Genomic DNA, 22737 nt, shown 5'->3' with positions numbered 1-22737 from the left:
TGATTTCTACCGCTGCTTGTTAATTCTAATTGTAATTTGCAGAGACTGACGACTGTATCCTATGGAAACGCCCACCAGATGCCGCTCACCAAAATGAAAATACAGAAGCCAGTGGAGAGGGAAGTGAGGATCCGGATGCCACCATCTGATCCAGGGTCCCACTCTTCCCCGGTCATGATACGAGTGGAGAAAGAGCCAGTGACAGTTCCAATTCCAAGCAATTCTCTACAGTCCTCTCCTCAGCCACAAATAGTGTACAGCAGTGCAAGAAGAACAAGCCCTCCTCTGCCCACAATTCACTCTGTCCAGTCTTTGAAAGAATCCCCAATGCAGTGCTCTGCGACTGCAGTTGGCATTTCTGACTTTGCCCAAGGGAAGGCGACCGTTGAGCAAGACAGCAGGATACCTATGTCTTCAGGTGCCAGTGATACAGTGCGTCCCACCGGAAGACCATATCAAGATAGTTGTACTTCCAGAGAAAGAGAAGCATTTGGTCATGTCAAAACTGCAGACAGTGCTGCAGAGCAAACCAGCTTTTCTCAACCTGAAGTTCCTTCATCATCGTCTGGAGATAGTATGAGTTTAGGTGGGTAATAATCATGCACCAAAAAGTGTATTGTCATTTCAGGGAGTTCAAAATAAATGTTTAGTAAAAACCGAAAGAACTGCGGATGCTATAAATCAGAAACAAAAGCAGAAATTTCTGGAAAAACTCAGAAGGTCTGGTAGCATCTAATGGACAGAAATCAGAGTTAGCGTCTCAGGTCGTTTCCCTTCACTTTAGTACATGAGACATCAGTTATTGTTTATCTTTGTGACGATGCTGTGGTTGTATTTTATCCTGGTTTCTTTTAAGAGACAGAGATTGAATAAGAGGTAAAGAGCAATCTATGGTAACGTAAACAGCTTGTGAGGACTTGGGTTTTTTTTAATAGTTGGAACAATAGAAGCAGCCTGGCTGGGTGTGGCCAGTTCTCACAGATTAGGATCTCTGGTTTTATTTTAGCTTTTAGATTCAGCAGAAGCTGCTGGAGTTTTGAAGTAGAAGCCATTTTTTGCCCTCTCTTGGTTACAGCTAGAAGCTGGGGTTTCTCTTCCTGCTGTGGGCATTACATGTGAGACAGTCTATTTTCTGAATTTGCCTTTTTGCCAAGGGGTGTGTTTACATGATGTTACTATATTGGAACAGTTAATTAATAATTACTGTATCTATTATTCTATTACGCTTTCCAGTGGAATTGTTATTCTAAGTTCTTTTTTTTTGTACTTTAGCTATTGTGTTTTGCTTAACATCAAGTAGTTTGACCAGTCAAAGTGCGTCTGGAACACAGCACTTTCTACATTTTTCCTTTTAAAAAATAGTTAGGGTCTAGGCTACCTTCTTAAAATGTTTTGAGGGTGTCTGGTCTGGTCCATAACACCTTGTTCCTCTTAAAATTAATTGTGTGATTTGTTATATATTTGGTTGTAAAGCTTTTCTCCGCACATTTAGAATTTTGACTGTTCTCAGAAAGCAAAATTAATTTTTAAAAATCAGAATATTCTTTATTTATCCAATCAACTTTAATAGAATAAATTGCTAATAAAAATGATGAAGCTTCCTTGGCATTCAATATCCTTAATCATTTCAATTCATTTTGACCATCCCATAAAAGTCAGTCTATCAAGACAGATCCAGTTAATGTTCTGTCTGTAAAAATTTCAAGTTGAGTTTAAAATCTGGATTCAAACAAGTTGTCAGATTTCCAAACATAGTTTCACATTGCATGACATGCTGCATTTGGATTAAACCCTTCTACAAATAATCACATAACATATATAGATTTGAAATATATTTAAGAATTTTAGAATTAAATAAAGAAATAAACCTTAAAGTAAGGATTTCTTCAAAATTAAGAATTGGAAGTTAATTTTATGGATGCTATGTTTTATAAAAATAGCTATTTCTCTGACCAAACTTTAAAATAAGAGACTGTCATTCTGATCATTGCAGCAATTTTGAAGAGGAGGCATAGTGGACTCAACATTAACTATGTTTCTCTCTCCACATATGCTGTAAGACCTGTTGAGTTTCTCCAGAATTTCCTGTGCTTGTTTCAGATTTTCAGCATCCACAGTATTCTGATTATTAATCTCTTCAGTTCCCTTTTTTTGAAAGATTTAAAATAAAACTTTGTTAATTTGTGTAATAAAATATGACCTTGCCATATCTTAATATTGGCCATGGGAAATGATTAACAATTTCAAAATGGATTCCAATTTCTCATTCAATTATATCAAAACAACGCTGATAATACTAAGAACATTCCTAAACCTCAGTGGAAGTTTTGATCTAACTCATTAGATATTTTTACCAACCTTCAGAATTCCACACTGCAGGTGGAAATATTTCCAGCGGGTAAAAATATACATCATAAATATTTGTTAACCATGTGAATGTAGTTCTGGAACTCTGCGGGATGTCTCAGCGAAAAGCAAGATTCCTAGTTGAGCACCATATGCAGGAGTGAAAATTTAAAATTGGTAGCTGTTAAACTAGTATGTGAGAGCTTTATTTAATACACAAACAAGCTAAATTTTCCTTTCACTTGAACTGAAAACAGTCTGCAAACCATTTGTCATCGTGTCTGCATTGTCTTTGTGTGTAGGTTAGAATTTTATTGCATTTATGAATTCACTAATGTATAAAAGTGTTGTGACATCCCTGCCCCTCTTTTCCCTTCGACACCCCTCCATGAGAAAGGTCACAGTTTAAGAAGCAGCAGTAGTTGTATCATTCCATGACTTCTATTTATTTAAATTATAACCTGGAGTTTTAAATTTAATAAGATTTCAAATATGCTACATGACATTAGTATTTCCAATGAGAACTTTTTTTTATGCCTCTCAGTAATTCACCTGAATACTGATTAGCCACTTTTTTGATGTAGTGAAAGCCCTATGATTTAATATGGCAGGGTTTCACCAAACTGACTCAGGATTCAATGAAAAGCAGAGGACCGGTCCGAATTGGTAATTTATACACTAACCAAATTCACTTTCAAATGCTTTTAAGAATATGTCTCTCATTTGGGAGTGTAGTTTAATTTATTTCCAAAGTGGTGAGTCGGTGCAACGAGTGAATTTGCATTTTCATTGTGACTATAAGCCCCAAACCTAGATTGTGACAGTGGCCTCAGAGCAGAGTGATAGCAGACATTGTAGAAACAGCAATTTACTTAATGGTGCTGTTAGCGCTATCCCACTTTATGTAATCCAGCCTTGCTTCAAGTGTGAGCTACTAGAACAGTAATTTGATTCTATTTTGCTGGTTTAATGATCTTAACTGCATTTGCATTATCACAACTAAATGTGGCATAAATTTATATCTCTGCTTTTAACACCCTTTTATATTATCTCAAAATAAATATTATGATGAATGAGCAATGAAACAAAGCACATTACTCACAGACCTTATTTTAACTTCTGGGCGCACACCCAGTTTAGGCTGTTAGGATAAAATAATCTCCTGTCTGTGAGCTGTAAGAGCCTTCAGGGGACCAAGTTTTAGCAATAACGTATGGATCCACAGTAAATTAGTCCTTGAAATTGACATCAATTGATAATCTCACTCTTACTCCTGCGGTATAAATAGGGTATTTTAGAGGTGATCCTGTAACAGCATCAGTGGAGATAGCAAAGTACTTCTCTGGGCTGTCTGAACCATCTCACTGGCAGAACAGTGTGGTTTCCAGGGTTGGCCAGCTCTGAAATGGTTCATAGACTGGCTGAAAGTCATAACTCAGGCTGTTTATTGTGAAACATTTTTAAGATACACCGTGGCTTCCCACTATTGTTACATGGCAGAGTAATAAGATGGAGGGAAAACCTGACCCAACAGATCTCTGGAGATCAGAAAAATTTGACAAAAAAATGTTGCAGGGTTTTTTCACTCAATATGAAATAGGGAGATAATGATGCGCTCTTCTGTTTTCGACAAAATGTACCTTCGCCATTTCCCCTCTGGTGCAATAAATGGAGACTTTAAATTTCAGCTTTTACTTAAAAACAAACATTTTCTTATTTCATGTTCAATAATTTTGTTACTCTTGAATTTTCAGAATATCTGGGTGACCCAAGGCGAAATATAAAGGTGCCTGTAGCCTTCTTAATGAAGGCACGACAGAAGACCAAGCCAAAGTATGTAGCACGTTATCTCGTCCGGATGATGTTCCCAAAGGATACACTAATGTATAGTAACATGCAAGGTGACAAAACTAGAGGAATCAAACCACTGGATCCTAATAGGGTTGCAGCTTTGCGAGGTAGGTTGTGTTCTGGGTGACAGATAACATTTGAATAGTCTCAAAGATGCTTCAGTTTCCTACCTTTATATGTCTACAGGTGCTTATTGTAATAAGCTGTTGCTTCCGCGATACAGTATTCACTGTAATGGGATTTAAAATTGGAGTAATGATTAAAACCTAGTCATGGAACTCCAACAAATTGATCCATTTTCACTTAGTCTTATGCCAGGATTTTAAAAAAGTCTCATGAGGTTGTAGTATTTGATTAATATAGTAATGTCAGTACCTGTCTCATTTCCTTTTGGTAACTGAGAATGCAGAATTAACAAGAGGGTACATTTAGAAAACTGGACTTTTTGAAACGCTGCAACAACAATAAAAGAGGATTCGTAATAACAATTCCGAATTAGAGACCATTCATAGCCTGGATCAATATAGATGCCTAGTGGACACATTGGAAGGCATTTGTAAAATAGTCTCTAGTTTCATGAATAAGTAAAATTACATTTCAACAGTGAAACAAAAAATGTACCACTGTGCATGCTTTAGACAAGGGAAAAATGTGATTTAACATTTACAACAAATTTTAATGAGTTGCTAATTGTGTTTTTTTAATTGAATTTCTCCTTCTTCTCCCCTAGAGTTCCTTTGTTCACTTTTCCCTACATACGATTTGAGTGAGGAAGGCAAAGACTGGAAGATTTGTGTCTCCAATGTGAATTCCATGATTCGCAGCCTACGTTGTGAAATCCAAAAGGAAGCAGTAAGTAGATTCAACAGAGAGTAAAACATTTATTTTGTGCGCATTATTGGCAAGCTTGCATCAGGCTGACTTCAGCAGAAACTGAATCTAAAATAGGTGAAAGTACCTGCAATGCAGTATGAATTTATATTTTCTTTTCCTTCTTGGGGATTGTAACAGACCAAGATAACCAGTGTTTGCAGATATTATTATATTTACATCCAGAATAGTCAACTAGTAAAAGAAACTTTCTGAACAGCTGAAGGAGCTTCTGCATGCGGTCATGGATAAGGACATAGCTTAGATGTGATATTGAAATGTTCAAACCAATTTTCAATTTTTCCTGGCCTAGCTGATCTCAGCCACTGCAACATGTTGAGGACTCAAGATCCAATAGACAGTCTTAGAGTTATACAGCATGGAAACAGACCCTTCAGTCCAACTCGTCTGTGTTGACCAGACCTCCCAGTTTGATCTAGTCCCACTTGCCAGCATTTGGCCCATATCCCTCTAAACACTTCCTATTCACAGACCCATCCAGATGCATTTTAAATGTTATAATTGTACCCCCTTACACCACCACCTCTGGCAGCTTGTTTCATACACACACCACCCTGTCCCTCAGCCTCCGATGCTCCAGGTATAAAAGCCCCAGCCTATTCAGCCTTTCACTATAACCCTCCAATCCTAGCAACATACTTGTAAATCTTTTCTGCACCTCTCAAGTTTAACAACGTCCTTCCTGTAGAAGTGCAACCGGAATTATACATGATATTCGAAAAGTGGTCTCACACATGTCCTGTACAGCTGTAACATGATATTCCAACTCCTAGGTCAATGTAGTGACCAATGAAGGTACGCGTGCCAAATGCCTTCTTCACCACCCTTTCTACCTGCAACTCTAAATCTCTTTGTTCAGCAACATTTTTTGTTTCACTATAGAAATTTAATTTAACACATTCATTAAACTAGAGATTATTTTACAAATGTCTTCCAACGTGTCCACTAGGCATCTATATTGATCCAGGGTATAAATGGTCTCTAATTCGGAAAGGTGTTGTTACCAATCATCTTTTATTATTGTTGTAGAGTTTTAAAGAGTCCAGGGCCCCACCATTAACTGGATAACATCATTGATGGTAATTACATAGAGCACATGACAAAATTACATCATACAATTCTTATAACAACATTTTTATCGAGGGTAGATTAAAATGTTAAGACGTTATATATTATTTCTCACTAGCTATAAAAACCAAGATTTATATCAAAGAATCAAAGCTGAGAAGGCTAATACTTCTCTTATTTATTCTGCAATTGTGTACTGTGGACCACAGAATATAGAAGATGTATAACAAAGGAGGAGGATGTTTGGCGTGTTGCGTCTGGGCCAAGAAAAGAGCTATCTGGTCTAACGGCATATTCTTTGGTCTGTAGCCTTGCAGATTACAGCATATCCAAGTATTGTTTTAATGTGGTGTTTCTGCTTCTACAAGGAGCAGGTTCCAGACCCACACTCACTCAGTGAAAAACATTTTTCCCTCAACTTCCTTCTAATTCTACCAATTTCTTTACATCTATGCTCCCAGGCTATCAAAAATATAAGTAAAATGAGCTTGAGTCAATCATATGTTTTCTGTCAAGCCTACTCTGCCATTACATGATCACAACTGATTTTCTTTGCCTCAATGCCACTTTCCCTTCTGCTTCCCCATATTCTGATATGTGAGATACCAAAACTTCGTCATTCAAAAGGCGTGAATGTACATAATGATGGAGCAGAAGTGATACAAAGGAAATGGTTACACACAGCAAGTGATTAAGGTTTGAATTACACTGGGGCCTGAATGTGTGTTGGAAGCAGGTTCCATTGAAGCATTCAAAAGGGAATTAGACAGTAATCCGAAAGGAAGAGCGTGCAGGATTATGTAGAGAAGGGAGGAGAGTGGCACTCACGAAGACCCCCAGTGCAGACTTGATGCCTTGTGTTTTTTATGATTCTGTAAAGATCAGCCATAATATTCATAATGCACAGATCCTTCTCACAAGCTTCCGCAATGCTTTTGAGGAAGTGCTATTACACATTTACTGCAGAAAGCTTTATGGGGCTTTTACTCCCAAAATAACTTAACGTTAAGTAAGGAAATTCTTCTTTAAGATAAAACAACAGGGAATTCATGTAATCTGAAAAGATTTAAGAAATTGGCTAAAGGATAGTAAATGGCAAAAATTATTAGAAACGTTCAGGTAGAGGTAGTGCTGAATGATGGTCTTCCAGGAAGTGGTATTACAATTAACGCTGTTTTAATCTAAATTTGCACTCTATGATTCAAAATGAACTGATCCAGTAGCTGGGGAGGGTAAAAATTATCCAGACTTTTGTTCCTGATAGGTTTGTGAATATCTGTCAGAACAATATTAGCATGTGATGCCTTCCAAGGTAGGTTACTGATCGTTACTCACTCTAAACCCACAGGAAGGCTGCACAGTTGGACAGGGTACCAGAGTAGAGAGAAGGGCTGCTGGAAGAAAATTAAGAAATTCAAATGACCTTCCATACTACAAACATGAACTTGAGCAAGTCTTAATGATTCTTTCTGAAATGCTGGTTCTCTTCTGCTTTGAACTCCCTCTTCCCCATTTCCTTTTTTTTTTGCTGGAGGCTTTAAAATTTTCAATAATGGCTAATGTTCGACCTTCAAATATTTGGTGGAATGATTTGAACGTGTCTATATGGTGAACGATCACATTAGCTGCTTGAAAGGCACTTCAAGGTTACTTTTACAGTTAAGTGAGAATGTATTCATTACCTTGTATATAAATAGTCATTGTTTACTGTATCATGCACTAATCAGATTCAGCACAGTTTAAACAGTTCTTCCTATGGGCATGAGCACAGATTTCAATTTCACATCTGTTTGTACAGTTGGTAGATGCTCTCTTTACTGTCTGTTTTCTGCTTCTGGAAGGTGCCTTTAAGTTTCTGTTCGCTCACCCTTCCTAAAATGTCTCTTTGCTCCTTCTCACTTAAATGTGGTGATTCCTGCTACACCAGCAAATAGAGCTATACTGCACCCCTCACGACTAGTCTTTCTACCTTTGTATGTTTACTTGGATGATGAATATCAGTCAAACCTATCATTTTCAACCTGAATCCCATGCCCATCTGTTCCACGTGCATACACTATTCTAATAAAGAACCATGATAGGAAGAGACTGTTTCTTCCTCACCTAACCCCGAGACTAGTTGTAATGCATAATCACAATCCCAAGTGAGATTGAATAGTGGCTACTGAATCAAACTCCCGGTTTCCTCCCACAGTCCAAAGATGTGTAGGCTAGGTGGATTGGCCATGTTAAATTGCCTGTAGTGTTCAGGGGTGCGTGGGTTATAGGGGGATGGGTCTGGTTGGGATGCTCCAAGGGTCGGTGTGGACTTGTTGGGCCGAAGGGCTTGTTTCCACACTGTAGGGATTTTACGATTCTATGAAACTCGAAACCTTGCTTTTTATACCAGGTGTTGCATTTATACCTGCGTTACATTTAGCACCTGAGCTATGTGACAAAGATTTCCTTTTGTCATTTCTAGCTACATCATGTTTTTTTCTATCAGATGAGTTTTCTTTCATGGGAACAAATTGGAAGTTGTAAAATTTATTGTCATGCTAGTTTAATATAAATGCAATATAATCTTAAACGCTGCCAACAGTAAATGTATTTTTCTAATAGCCATAGGTAAGCTAAATCTCCTCCTCCTTCCCTCATGAATAGTACCTGTGGTACCATTTTCTGACTGGAATGCTTAACTTGTACAAAGATCTGAGCTAGGTGTCATAAAGATGTAAACTTAAGTAAGAGATGAAAATATTCTCCTCCAATCTGTATTGTGAAGTGTTAATGTATATGTTCAGCTTTTACCAAACTATTCCCCTTTCAATTTAACTTCGCAAATAACTGCACTTTCAAAGGGCAGTTTGTTTATGAGACGTTTAAGTTTGTATTTGTGGTTTTTTAACATTCTGTATGCTCGCTGTCTGCAATAAATGAAAGTTTCTTTCAATGTTCATTCTTTAAGTCATTTTCTTCTACTTAAACTGAGTAGGCTGAGAATTTGCTGCACAGATATAACAGATCTTATAAGTTAGACCCATGTGCTCTTTGATCCTCCAGTGGTGGCTTTCCACTGGAATTTGTTGCGGTTAGAATCCGCAAAGGAGAGCTCAGTAGCCAAAGATTAAAGTAAGGCCCCACTGTGATCTAATGGTCCTCAGTCCTTACTGTTTTAAAATAGGCGTTTGAAGGTTCAACTGATGGTAGAATCCAACAAAATTACAAATTATAAAGAGCTAAGTCAACTCTGGCAGATTTGTTCAGTAGGTGAAGTTGTGACCTCCCCTTCCTATTGCAGTTGTTCAATGATCAATGCAGGAGGGCATGCCAGGAGCAGCACCAGGCATACTTAAAAATGAGGTGCCAACTTGGTGAAGCTACCAAACAGGACAATATGCATACCAAACAGCATACGCAGCAAGTGATAGACAGATTTACGCAATTCCACAACCAATGGATCAGTTCTAAGCGCTACATTTCTGCCACATCCGGTCATAAATAATGGTAACAATTAAACCACTAAATGGAGGAGGAGGCTCCACAAATATCCCCATCCTCAATGACGGAAGAGCCCAATACATCAGTGCAAAAGATTATACTGAAGCATTCACAGCAATCTTCAGCTAGAAGTTGATGGTCCATCTCAGCTTCCTTCAGAGGTCCCCAACTCACAGATGCCAGTCTTCAGCAATTCAGTTCACTGCTCGTAAATATGAAAAATTGCCCAAATATGGCCTGTACACAAAACACAGAACAAATCCAAACATATCAATTACCATCAGTCAGGTGAGGGGTGAAAGTGACTGCCCTTGACATTCAGGCAGCATTTGATTGAATGTGGCAACAAGTGGCGCAAGCAAATTGGAATCAGTGAGAATCAAGTGAAAGCTGTCCACTGGTTGGAGTCATACCTGGCACATTCAAAGACAGTTGTGGTTGTTGAAGGTCAGTCATTTCAGTTCCAGGACATCTCTGCAGGAGCTCCTAAGGGTAGTGTCCTTGCTTCATCAATGACCATCCCTCCATCATAAGGTCAGAAGTGTGAATGTTTGCTGATGATTGAACAATGTTCAGCACCATTTGTGACTCCTCAGATACTGAAACAGTCTATGTCCAAATGCAAAAGACCTGAAGAAAACCAGGCTTGGGCTGAAAAGTGGCAGGTATCATCTCATCACACAAATGCCAGGAAGTGGCCATCTCCATTAAAAGACAATCTACCACCACCCCTTGACGTTCAATGCATCACCATCATGAATTCCCTGCTGTCAACATCCTGGGGGTTTCCATTGATCAAAAACTCCACTGGACTAGTTATGTAAACACAGTGGCTACAAGAGAAATTCAGAGGCTGGGAATACTGCAGTGGGTAACTCACCTGATTCCCCAAACTCCATCTACAGGGCACAAGTCAGGAAAGTGATGGAATACTGCCAGATTGTCTGGATAAGTGCAGCTCCGACTACACTGGAGAGACTTGGTACCATCCGGGACAGGTCAGCCCACTTGATTGGCACCACATCCACAAGCATTCATTCCCTCCACCACTGACGCTCAGTAGCAGCAGTGTTTACTATCTACAAGATGCACTGCAGAAATTCAGTGAAGCTCCTTATTTAGTATCTTCAAAACCCATGATCATCTCCATCTAGAAGGATAAGGGCAGCAGAAACATGGGAACACTGGCACCTGCAAGTTCCCTTGTCAGCCACTCACCATCCTGACTTGGAAATATATTGCCCGTTCCTTCACTATCGCTGGGTCAAAATCTTGGAATGAAATCTTCCTAATGACAGCCTATAGCACATGGCCTGCAGCAGTTCAAGAAGGCAGCTCGCCACCACCTTCTCACGGGCCGCTAGGGATAGGTAATAAATGCAGGCCCAGCCAGCGATGCCTATGTCCCATGAATGATTTAAAAAAAAGGAAACCTGAGTTTTAGTTTCCACTTGCTCAAGCAGTCTATAAACCCTATGCTTTTTCTGATTTATCGGCTGGATTAATAATGTATGAATGGGTACATTCGCAGGATTCACATCTAATGACCATATTTTTAAAAAAAATAGACACACTGAATGGTCGGTTAAGGTTAGGACTGGACACACCAAGGATTTCTGTCAATTTGTTGTTTAGAACAGTGACCCTAGACGCTGCTGGCAATGTACCAATCACTTCTTCTCACAAAGCAACTAATGAAGTAATTAACTTCTTAATTTAAAGAGTAAATGATGATTCTCCAAATTACATCAAGCACGCTGAGCCCTCTGGCACTATTCTTTAATAGCTTGGGTGGCAGTTGCAGCAACGCTCTTTCAGCAATTTGATCTATTAATTTTAGTAAAAAGGGCTCGGATAATCACAGTTGAAATTAATCAACGAGGTTCCTTATGAAACAGCACAGAAATCTCAGGAAAGTATGGTGTGGTACTTGCTAGGGGTTCTCTATATCTAGCACCATTAGGAATCCGAAAGAAGATTTCAAGGAATCACTAAATCAGCATCTTCTACGAAGACAGGTTGCACAGTTCTAAGGGGTTGATTGGACGTTTTTATGTCCAATCTTCTCCACAGTTAACAATTCCAAAAGATCCCTGATCCCTCCCATCTCCCACAAAGGACCCCTGACCCTCTTCCCCCAATCTGCCATATTTACAGGGGTACCTCTGCTTTCCAAAGGGTACCTTTTCCGATTGAAAAGAAATGTACTGAGAATAGAACCTGCTCTAGCCTGGTCTAGTGCCTACACTTTCTGGGTTCAGACAGGAGCAACTTGAAGGTCCCAATTCTGTGGAGGCAGCTGGTCATTTAAATGTCCAATTGGCTTCACAAACTGCAAATGCACAAACGATGGACGGTTTACTGCCCCACCCCACAAAAATGAGAAATACCAGGTTCAGGGGCTGGACTTGAGATTCCCAGCATTTCCACCGCGATGGAGATGTTGTCTTTAATCGTGGCAACTGGTGTCTAATGATGGTTCAAGAGACGACCTATTTCTTTTCATAGACAAAATAAGGAGGGGCATTAATAGTCAGCCTTGTCAGGAGTGAATGATATGACTGTAACATATATACAGATAGTTAATGATGTTGTACAGCTGGATGACATTGCGTTACCAAGTGGATACGATTGCCTTAAATTGAGTTTTGGTATTTGAAAAGGGTGATGTTGAGCATTCTTAATTTTAGCAGATATCCCTGTAGCTGCCAAGGCCTTAAGCTCTGAAATTCCCTCTCTAAACCTCTCTGTCTCTCCAGCTCTCTTTCCTCCTTTAAGCCATTCCTTGAAACCTACCTACCGTCCGGCTCAGTGTCCCACTTTGTTTGCTTGTGTGTTTGTGGAGCACATTGGGATGTTTTGCCTTGTTAAAGATGCTGTACAAATATAAGTCATTGCAATAAAAATGCACACATTTGTTTTGCTCTTGGTGTTGATAATCTTACAAGTTAACAGGAAAAGGTGTGCCATATATATATTTGGAAGTTTGTTTTGGAGCCGTTGCTACAGAATTGTTATAGCACTGAAGGTCTGCAGAGTCTCTGCTGGCCCTCCAAGTGGACAATACGCCCACTGCTTGTCTTCTTCCTGCAACCCTGCAGATTCTTCCTTTTCCAATAATAATCCAGTTCCTGTTTGAATGCCTTGATGAAAACTACCTCCACCACACATTTCTGCAGCCCGCTCCATATCATAACAATTCACTCATATCCCAATTCCTGCTTTTTCTGATGAATTTAAATCTGTGTCCTCTCATTCTCGATTCTTTCACCAGTAGGTTCAGTTGCCCCCTATCTAACTCCATTCCAAACCCCTCCTGATTTTTAATATCTCAATCAAATCTCCATTTAACCTTCTGGTCTCCACACAACACAATCCGAACTTCTCAACTCTGTCACTATGTAAGTGAAGTTCGTCATCCTTGGAACCATTCTGCTGATTGTTTTCTGCACTATCTTCAATGCCTTCACATCCTTCCTACAATGTGGTGCCCAGAACTGGAACTTTGTACAGCCTTGTGGCACATTCCAATGAGTATACCGATCCAGTTTCTCAAAGCCAGCAAATGAGTGTCTGATTTTGGAACTGGGTGGTTTTCATTTCTATTTGGGTTGCGTTGAAGGATCAGGCCAAGTCGAGTGAAGGGTTGCTTGGGCAACGGGAATAGACAAACACACAAAGACAATAACTGAATGGTGCATCACCACACTGATGTCGTACCTACCTGCACAAGCTGTTGAGTTATTTTACCATCTAATAATAATTAAAATGCATGCATGGCAGCTTAAAAAAGACAAATCAATTTTTAGACAGCACTGGTTTTTAGATTGCCAGACTTGAGACACTGTACCTGTGCCGTTACTTGAAAGAATTATCATGTCAGTAAAATAATACTTCCATGTCAGTATCCATCAAAGCTTGATCTCCCTGGTGCATAAAATCTTTAGCATGGATTACCTGCTCATCTTGTTACATTGTACATCAATGCACTAGACGTAGTAAAGGATGATGTGAAATTGAGTTCTTCAAACAATTGTGTTCAAATCTGTTTCAACATTAATGATCATTTGACTTGTATTTTGTACTGCATCAGAATTTTGGAAGCTGAGAGTTTCACATTAATCTTACGAGACTTTACTTCTGGCCATTAGGACATCACCAGTGATAATGGAAAAGCTTCAGAACCCGAAGGAACAATGGTGTGTGTCAATCTGGATTCCGATGGTGAGGATGAGCCCGTCCCTTCCCAAAAACCTGAAGAAGCCAAAGCAACTACTGAGACATTGCGACAGGAATGGCAACAACAAGACAATTCTATAGCACCTGAGAATGATGAACAAAAAGCTTTTGAACCAAAAGGTAGAGAAAATAGCTTATTTTTAACTTTACTTTTATTTTTGAGTAGCCACTTCACGAGCTATTTTAAACATGTTCAAAAATTTGCAGTGGTGATAAATAGTCATTCAAATCAATAAGGATTTGTGCTTTTCACCTAAAATGATCTTTTATACTTATATTAAAAGCAGACTCCCATTAAGATCTAACTTAAAACGCGATGATTACAAAGAATTACATTTAACCTTAATTTTTTTCCATTGGTTCTGATATTTTTTTCGAACAATTATTTTGAATCCTAATGTTTCAAGATACTGCTTTGGAAGGGATGTTGCACAAGCAGTACAAAGGATTAGAATTGACATCAGTCCTATTCATAACTATAATTCATTACTTCTTAAAAATGGTTAACTCTATTAGTCCTAGCAATTTTATCTGAATACCCTGATAAACAAATAAGGTTTTCAAGTAACCATCCAGGAGTTGCTCAGTGTTGATTTGCTAATGATAATTTTCTAACCATTTTCCTTTTAAAAGTGAGGATTAGTTTCTGATGCTGTGGCTCCCACTTTAAAGACTCCCCACCCCATTGTTTGATTTTCTAAAGCAGTATTGTCTAAGAAGGAGTATCCATCAGTGTGATTTCTTTGTCACCCTCTCTCCAACTTTATCCCTGAGGCCAGAGTCATCTGTTTACAACTGGCAACTTCTAGAGTTTGTAGGCTCATAGATGTCTGCAGCACAGGAGGGCCATTCCGCCCCATTGTGTGTGTGCCAGCCAAAAAAGATCTGACTGCACCGATCCCATTTCCAGCTCTCGGCCCACAACTCTGAAATATCTGCTGAAATGTTATGAGAGTTTCTGGCTCGGCCATCCTTTCTGGCAGTGACGTCGAGACTCCCATCATCCTCTGGGTGAAAAGACTTTCTGCATCTCTCCGTTAGCTTTCCACTTCTGATCCCTTGTTACTAGTCCTGAAATGCTCCCCTACTAACATGTCGTCCAACTGTCCAACGACATTTCTGAATATTAGGTGCAGAACTGCCCCATCTGTGTTGGTCTTTCTAAGTATTAGCTAAAATTATTTCTCAAGGATGCAGGTTTACAAATTTTGCTCCCTGCCTCTTGTCACCAAATGCTTTGTCTCCCTGGTTGTTGAGGAAATACGTGACTTCAGTGTCAGAGACAATAATAGCACTGGTTTTGATCCATTCAACACAGCTCTAACATAAAGATGAAATGAATCCCAATCATTTTCAGTGCTGTTCACATTTCCAGTGGGTTCTAAGGCAGATGTTGGAAGACCCTGCCTGATGCAGGCAGGAATTATATCTGTGTATGTGTGTAAAGGATCTGTGACAGTCCTCCACAGGATTTGTTGAGAGTGAGATTCCCTGGACACCAAATCCTTGTCCTGGACAAATGACATACAGAATCAGCTGTAAGTGAGGTAAAAGATGCGGTTTATTTAAGCTGAGCATGTTAGCCAATTTCTAAGAAACCTTTATGTTGTTTTTCTTCTATTGCCGCTTGGGCTTGCTTGTGTCGGCCATTCTTAGTTCCAACTTGTTGCTATGATTGCTGTGATAATTCCTGGGGCTTTAAGGGATCATCCAAGGTGCCAGCTCTCATGCAGACACCCGTCCCAGCAGAGAGAGGTGTCATTACCTCGTGTTGTAAAAGATTATGGTTCATGAAGCTCTCCTTCCTAACTAAACCATTGCCATCAAACTCTCTGATGTCACAATACTTGAACATTATCTTATTAACCATTTTGCTGGTAGTCCTTCAGAAGCACCCAAATTCCAGCAAGCCATTGCAGGAGTTTTGTCAGGAAGGTCAGCGGAAGGGAGAATTGCCTGATTGTCTGCACATATCAGGGTGCTGCCAAACATTTCACCTCTTCATAGCAGTGACTGTTCTTGAGAGCTGGGCCAATAGAAAGGCAGGACAGAACTGCACCATCTAGTGCAAGGATACCCATGGCTGCCATGCAAGACCAAGCACATTTGGATGATTTCGCCTAATGTTTGACTCTGTGATTACTCACGCACCCTGCAGTGGGAAGCTGTGCGACTGGTTTGACCGACTTCAGTGGCCATGATGTTGGAATGCTATGTCCTGTCTGCAGGCACATGCCTTAACATTGGATTCTCTCCCTTCATTTCTCAATCTGCTACTCCTTCGATCTTGGAAGAGCTTAGTGATTAAACCACTGGCCTTGTAAACCCTGAGTGCGAGTGTTACTGGAGCCTGCTGGAGAGTTAGTGGTTCAGTTGACAGCATGCTGTCTCTGAGTGCCACGACAGAACCGCAGTACAAAACTCATGGCTTAGTGATAGCGAGAACTGCAGATGCTGGAGCCAGAGACAACACGGAATGGAGCTGGAGGAACACAGCAGGCCAGGCAGCATCAGAGGAGCAGGAAAGTCAACATTTTGGGTCAGGATAACCTTAGGGTTCCTGATGCGAAACGTTGACTTTCCTGCTCGTCTGGTGCGGCCTGGCCTGCTCCGTTCCTCCAGCTCCACACTGTGTTGTCTCATGACAGACACTTGCATTGACTGTCGGAGATGCTGTCTTTCAGATGAGATTTTAAACCACAATTGATGTACAAGATTTCATGGCATTGATTTCAAAGCACTTTGAGAAGTCCTGTGGCCATGAAAAGCACTGTATACATGTTAAACTCTTTCTTTTAACTGTGCCTATTGATTGACTGAATGGACTAGCAGGGGGCCAATATTGAATCGCTAACAGCAGCTACATTAAGCCTGCAGTTCTTAAAGGGGAAGTCCACTCCAGTTGAAGCTGGTGCTGGGATCTGTGCAGGATGCAAACAACAAGAGAGTGGGTGGTCCCATGGTTTTCAGAACCTGCGTTGGAAGCCCAGCTGAAAGATGTGGCCAAGGGGAATGGTTTCCTATATCCAGAGAAGCCAGGCAGCTGAGAAAGCAGTGGATATCTGTAGAAGTCAATGTCAAGAGCCAAACCATCCTGACTTCAGTTCAGTTCCACAAGCTGTTCAGTGAGCTCGTAATCACTTGGGGTCAATCTTCGAAAACCATGGGAGGTACACCTTATAAGACACTGGACACAAGAGGCCTAGGGCCAGGACCAAGCAGGTTCCAGCTGAAGGACAATAAGATTGTGCATGCACACTGATTAAAACCTTTGCTGGCAGCCTACAGAATGCCGATGGAGGAGCACAACAATGTGCTTGGCATATTCGCAAGTCTGCAGTCAACGTCAAAGAACCTGTAGGAGTCCAGCACTAACTTGATATGCAACTTGGCCCTGAGTTTTGGGAGGCTTGCCTTTCCAGCATTGTAGCAGTGCCCAGCTTCATCGACACGCATGCAGGCTCGACAGTGTCTCACAGCCGATGTCTCAGCTTCCATTTCAGCGAAACAGATTGCACCCGACATCTAAAGGCTGCCGCAGAACCTCGGGCTGAAATTGTGTCAGGGTTAATTTGTTGCTATGCAAACTCAGCCCGCTGCCATTGTAGCTTGGGGTTTGCAGCATTTCACAGCAGGCTGACTGTCTGCCTGAGCTCCAGCAGGAGTTTCTGATGTGTCAGTCCAGGAGAATGGCAGTGCGAATTTGCTGTCCACTCTTAGGAAGGTGGTATTCCCCCTCCCACACCCATTGTGCTGCTGTTGCTGCAACAGGGCAGTTGTGAAGCAAAGCCTCCTTGGCCCAAGAGCTGCTTCAGATTGTCCTCCAAGGCAAGGTCTTCCATTGAAAGTCAACAGCAGCTTTCTACCAGTCAGACTGCACCTTCTAGGGTAGCATCGCATTGAAGTACTAGAGTAGGTAAAGGTTCCCATAAGGTGGGTACTAAAGAAATGTACAAAGACTCTTAATTCATGTATATATTTAAATAAGTAACAATTTCATTTACAAATTTTACTTTTAGTTTTGCTTTGAGGCCACGTGAAGACTATGACAGTCAGTGACAAGGTGAAGATAAGGTGTAGGACTGTTAGTGGGAGGGGAATTGGGGTTGAGGAATCGTCATTTTGAATTAATTCTTCACAAACAGCCCAGGCACAAAGGAAAGGAATCATGGCAACAGCTAGAAGGAATGAACCAGCCGCTACTCTGAAACCAGTGGGTGATCCATTTTGATGATGCCTGTGGAGAATGGATGAGGTTAGGCTGGGGGTCTGTTCAGCTGAGTGAGATGAAGAAGCAGTATTAGCTGGAGTGTGGAGATCCGGAATGGAAATTCTGGAATCAAATCAGCATTGCAAACTGATTGTAATCATGATCTACTTGCTTTGTATATCTCCGTTTCTAATGCTCTCACTAGCACAGCACATTTCATCCAAAAAGGGTCTGTGTGCACCACAGGTAGAATTTTGGAAGTTTTAAGGACACTATTAGCACACACAAACAGGGAAACACATTTCCGCATCCTCACCCTTCACCTTTTGGGTGCATTTGCACCAGTTTGTCTCTAATCAGAAATTATTTGAATGTAAAGTGACCCCTATATATGTTTCAGCACGGTATAGAGATCCAATTAATAATGATGCCTTCGATGAGATAGTACACTTTGTTTTCATAGATAGCTCTCCATTTAGAAAGGGCTTTTCTCTGACTGTCTCTTTTCCCCAATAGAAACCTTGGGTAACCCAACGCGGCAAGTTCAGCTCCCATATTCCGCCGTGTATGTTGCAAAGCAGAAAACAAGACCAGAGCTGGCAGCCCGCTACCTAGTTCGACATTTGTTTCCTGAGGAGGTGCTTGTAAGAAGCAACGTGTACGGAAACCTGGACCGGGGTATCGCTCCTTTAGACTGCAACAAAATCAGCGCTGTCCGAGGTATTTAAAGACAATCGCCGTGATTCAATTTGCATGTAACATCCTTTGGTCCAGTGGAGAAATTCATGATCGAAAACATGAAATTTCTCAAAGATCCATAATACATTCAGCTAACGGAATCCCAATATTTGATTCATGCCTCCGTCAACATCAAGGTGGTGGACATTAGAATTGAGCAGGTTCTGTTATGGGCAGGTGGCCTGCTCGGTTTATCATCCAAAGTGCTGACGTTGAGAAGTAGCTACTAGGAAGCAAATGAGTAATTTCTTTCTCTGCTTTCTTTCAATGCAGCCCCTGACTTCAGCCCGAACTCTTTTCAGATAATGCCTGCACGTAAATGCCACAATATAGTGCTTATACAAACAAGGAACAGGAGTTAGCCAACCAGCCCAACAAACCTGCTCCACAATCTAATAAGGTCATGACTGATTGGATTTTAACCTGAACTCTCCATTCCTGCTTATCTCCTTTGAGAGGGTTCTTTGCCTCAAAATGACTTCTCTATGGTACAAAGGTTGGATTCTTATTCTCCAAAATCTCTTTGCATATTACAGATTTCAGGGCAGTTTTGTGCTATAAATTTGCGACCTTTAGAAAGATTTAAGAAAGACAGACTAATCTTAAGAATTTGAAGAGTATCATCCCTGCCTGTCAGTTCAATTAAACTCAGTCTCTCCCTCAAATTCTCCTAAAAAACATTGTAATCCAACCTTTGGGATAAAAGCTCTAAAAAATTAAAAGAGAATATTTGTCTCCACCTTCTTCCATGATAGTATGGTCATCAAGTTAAGAAAACAAAATTTGCTTTATTCCACATTTTCTGCGTAAATTTGCCTTAAGCAATAAGGTAAAAATAATCATTAAGCAGAAAATGAGCTTCTGCGTTTGTTATGTGTGGCTATTTAGTATAGAAAGGAAAACCTGGATTTATATGGTATGCTTCAGAACCTCAGGGCATCACAAAGTACTTCATTTTTAAAGTGCATTCACTTTATTTCACATAATGTAGGAAGCACAGCAGCAAATAGAAATGGGACAGTTTTCTTTTAACAATGTCGGCACGGTGACTCAGTGGTTAGCACTGCTGCCTCACAGCATCGGGGACCCGAGTTTGATTCCACCCTTGAGTAACTGTCTGAGTGGAGTTTGCACATTCTCCCCGTGTCTATTTGGATTTCCTCCAGGTGTTTTAGTTTCTTCCCACAGTCCAAAGATGTACATTTAGGTGGATTGGCCAGGCTAAATTGCCCACAGTGTCCAGGGATATGAAGGCTAGGTGGATTAGTCATGGCAAGTGCAGGGTTACAGAATAGGCTAGGGGGTTGGGTCGGGATGGCATGCTCTTCAGAGAGTTGGTGTGGACTTGTTGGGCCGAATGGCCTGTTTCAACACTATAGGGATTCTATGAAACAGCGAATTATATTGAATCTGTGGGCTTCTGTAGATCTCCTCACCTTTTACAAGAATCACTGCTTTCTCAAACCCTTGACGTGCCATAAAAGATGCCATCAAAGCACTCAACCAGTCTTCACACTTACTTTGAACTTTTCTGTTAGTTCCTTCATTTCAAAAGCATGGTTAACAGTGGGTCGTGGGGGTTGGGGGGTGGTGAGGGAGAGAAGCGGCAGCAGGCCATCTTATTTCAGTTCATTGCAGAGTCACTGACCTCTAGAATTGTGTGAACATCTTTGCCTACTGTGAAGTTGAAGATGACGAAGCTGCTACACAGCTCTCTCCCATCATGCACAGGCCTACCCTCACATTCACTAACAAAGTTCATCTGATGGTCCTGGGAATAGTAGCATCCTGGTGGCTAGGAATTGTACCCCAGAGACATTCTCACATTGTAGTAAGAAAGGAACAACTGTCTTGGCAGGAGGAAAGGTAAGGTCAGGATGGTAAAGCAGGGGCAGCTGGGTGGGATGCTCTTCAGAGAGTCAGTGTGGACTCAGTGGGTTGACTGACCTGCTTCCACACTGTAGGGTTTCTATGAGTTGAGGGTTGAATGTTGGCCTGTACACCAGAGCACTAGCTTCTCTCATATGAACCAGTGCTGTGGGGTCTTTTTACACCAACCAGAGGGAGCAGATGTAGACTCAGTTTAATATCTGATCCAGGAGGAAGGATTCCCGCAGTGCAGCAGACACTCAGTACAACACTGCCTGGGGCTAGTGTCACTATAGTAGGATGTTGGAATCGCAGGTGGGTATGCAGCTCCCGAGCTACAGCTGGTGTGTAAACAAAAGGCATTAGATGTACTTTATCATTTGAAAGTCTTTTTTTTACCTCTGTGAAAGCACTTTTCGAATTGAACCTCACTTGTTTAATATCTACATGTAAAGCTTTGACACAGTAAAACCGGAAGAAATAGGAACAGGAGAAAACTGTTCAGGCCCTCAAGCCTGCTCTGCCATTCAATAGGATCATGGCAGATCCAACATTCCTCACGTCCACTTTCCTGCCCTTTCCCCGCAACCCTTGATTCCCTTACTGATCTATCAATCTCTGCTCCCGCAGCTCTCTGTGGCAAGGAATTCCAAAGACTCTGAACTGTCTGAGAGAAGAAATTCCTTCTTTTCGCGGTCTTAAATTGGTGCCCCTTTATTCTGAGACTATCCCCTCATGGCACGGTCTCAGACCAGAGGGCAAACATTCTCTCAGCATTTACCCTGTCAAATCCATTAAGAATACCATATGTTTCAATGAGATCGCCTCTCATTTTTCTAACCTCCAGTGAGTGGAGTCCCAACCTGTTTAGCCTTTATTCATAATACCATCCCTCCATACCAGGGACCAAGTGAACTTTCTCTGGACTGCCTCCAATGAAATGATATCATTCCTTAAATAAAGGGTACCAAAACTGCCCGCGGTACTCCAGATGTGGTCTCACCAGCACCTTGTACAGTTGCAGTAGGACTTCCTCTTTTCATACTCCAAACCCCTTGAAATAAGGGCCCACATTCCATTAACCTTCCTGATTACCTGCTGCACTTGAGTGCTGGCTTTCTGTGTTTTGTGCACAAGTACCACCCCCTCCTCCCCCCCCCCGACCCCCCGCCAAGTACCTTTGTGTTGCAGCTTTCTGCAGCTTATCTCCATCTAAATAATATTCTGTTTTCTTTTTATTCTCCCTTCCAAAGTGAACAAGAATGAAATTTGAGCAGGTTCAGGAAGAGCCAGTCAATCTGCTCCACCTGGTTACCACCCAGGCAGTGAAAGTAAAAGTCATCCCCTCCCTTCTGTGCTCTGACAGCACGATAGATTGTGGAATACCTTTAGTGCCATGAAATTAATTCCTCCTTTTACTATATGGTCCTTTCCTTTAGGTCCTGTGGGGGCATATGTCAGCTGGGATTGGTGATAATCAAAATGGAAAGATGTTTTACTGCATATTTTTCCAGTGAGCAAACCATAATGACCCATGGTTTGAATTTCATTGGAATGAGAGCAGAGAGCTCTCTCCAGGCAAGAAGCAGTGGAACCTTCTATTAACGCCCTTTTGAGGTAGAACTGATATCGCAGGGTCTATAAGAATTTGGCAATGTTTATTGAAGAGCTGGCTCCTGCAAAGAAAAAAATCTGTAAATAATTGCTGCACATTGCCAAAGCACGTTTAAATTGAATTTCAACCTTTGTTCTGAAAATTTGTAATGGATGCTTTGAGATAAGATATGGAATCGAGGACATTCTGAAAAGGTACAAAATGTGCGAAGTTTCCTCGACTTAATAAATGGTCAGGAAAGTATTCAGGGATCTGTTGAAGATAAAATAACTAATCTGGTTGAAATTTAGGCTGTAGGACCAGGTATAAAGATAGTTGCTGGCTAAATAGCCTCCTACTTGCATGAAATCTGTTGGATACAATATATAAGGTTTCTAAAGCATCTGTTGCACAAGAGACTCCATACATTTGCTGTGATTTTCTTTTGAAA

The 22737-nt window shown here is 40.9% G+C and overlaps 1 protein-coding gene across 1 annotated transcript; it reads left to right on the top strand.

Annotated features, from left to right (window-relative positions):
• Positions 1–45: 45 nt before the first annotated feature.
• LOC109927205 (BEN domain-containing protein 2-like) lies at positions 46–18898 on the top strand. The gene is made up of 5 exons (XM_048602691.1): positions 46–586; positions 4101–4304; positions 4928–5049; positions 13788–13995; positions 18602–18898. The coding sequence occupies exons 1-5, from the start codon at positions 79–81 to the stop codon at positions 18811–18813; spliced, it is 1254 nt and encodes a 417-aa protein (XP_048458648.1). The 5' UTR covers positions 46–78; the 3' UTR covers positions 18814–18898.
• Positions 18899–22737: the final 3839 nt, after the last annotated feature.

This window comes from Rhincodon typus, chromosome 11 (assembly GCF_021869965.1).
Source record: "Rhincodon typus isolate 14 chromosome 11, sRhiTyp1.1, whole genome shotgun sequence".
NCBI classification, from domain to species: domain Eukaryota; kingdom Metazoa; phylum Chordata; class Chondrichthyes; order Orectolobiformes; family Rhincodontidae; genus Rhincodon; species Rhincodon typus.
The sequence above is the reverse complement of the archived record's forward strand: the minus strand, read 5'-3'. Positions and strand labels throughout refer to the sequence as shown.

Excerpts from the sequence above, each read along its gene's own strand:
- LOC109927205 (XM_048602691.1), top strand. The coding sequence starts at position 79 with ATGCCGCTCACCAAAATGAAAATACAGAAGCCAGTGGAGAGGGAAGTG. Across the intron at positions 5,050-13,787 it reads GTGAAATCCAAAAGGAAGCA|GACATCACCAGTGATAATGG; the intron begins GTAAGTAGATTC and ends TCTGGCCATTAG. Across the intron at positions 13,996-18,601 it reads AAAAGCTTTTGAACCAAAAG|AAACCTTGGGTAACCCAACG; the intron begins GTAGAGAAAATA and ends TTTCCCCAATAG.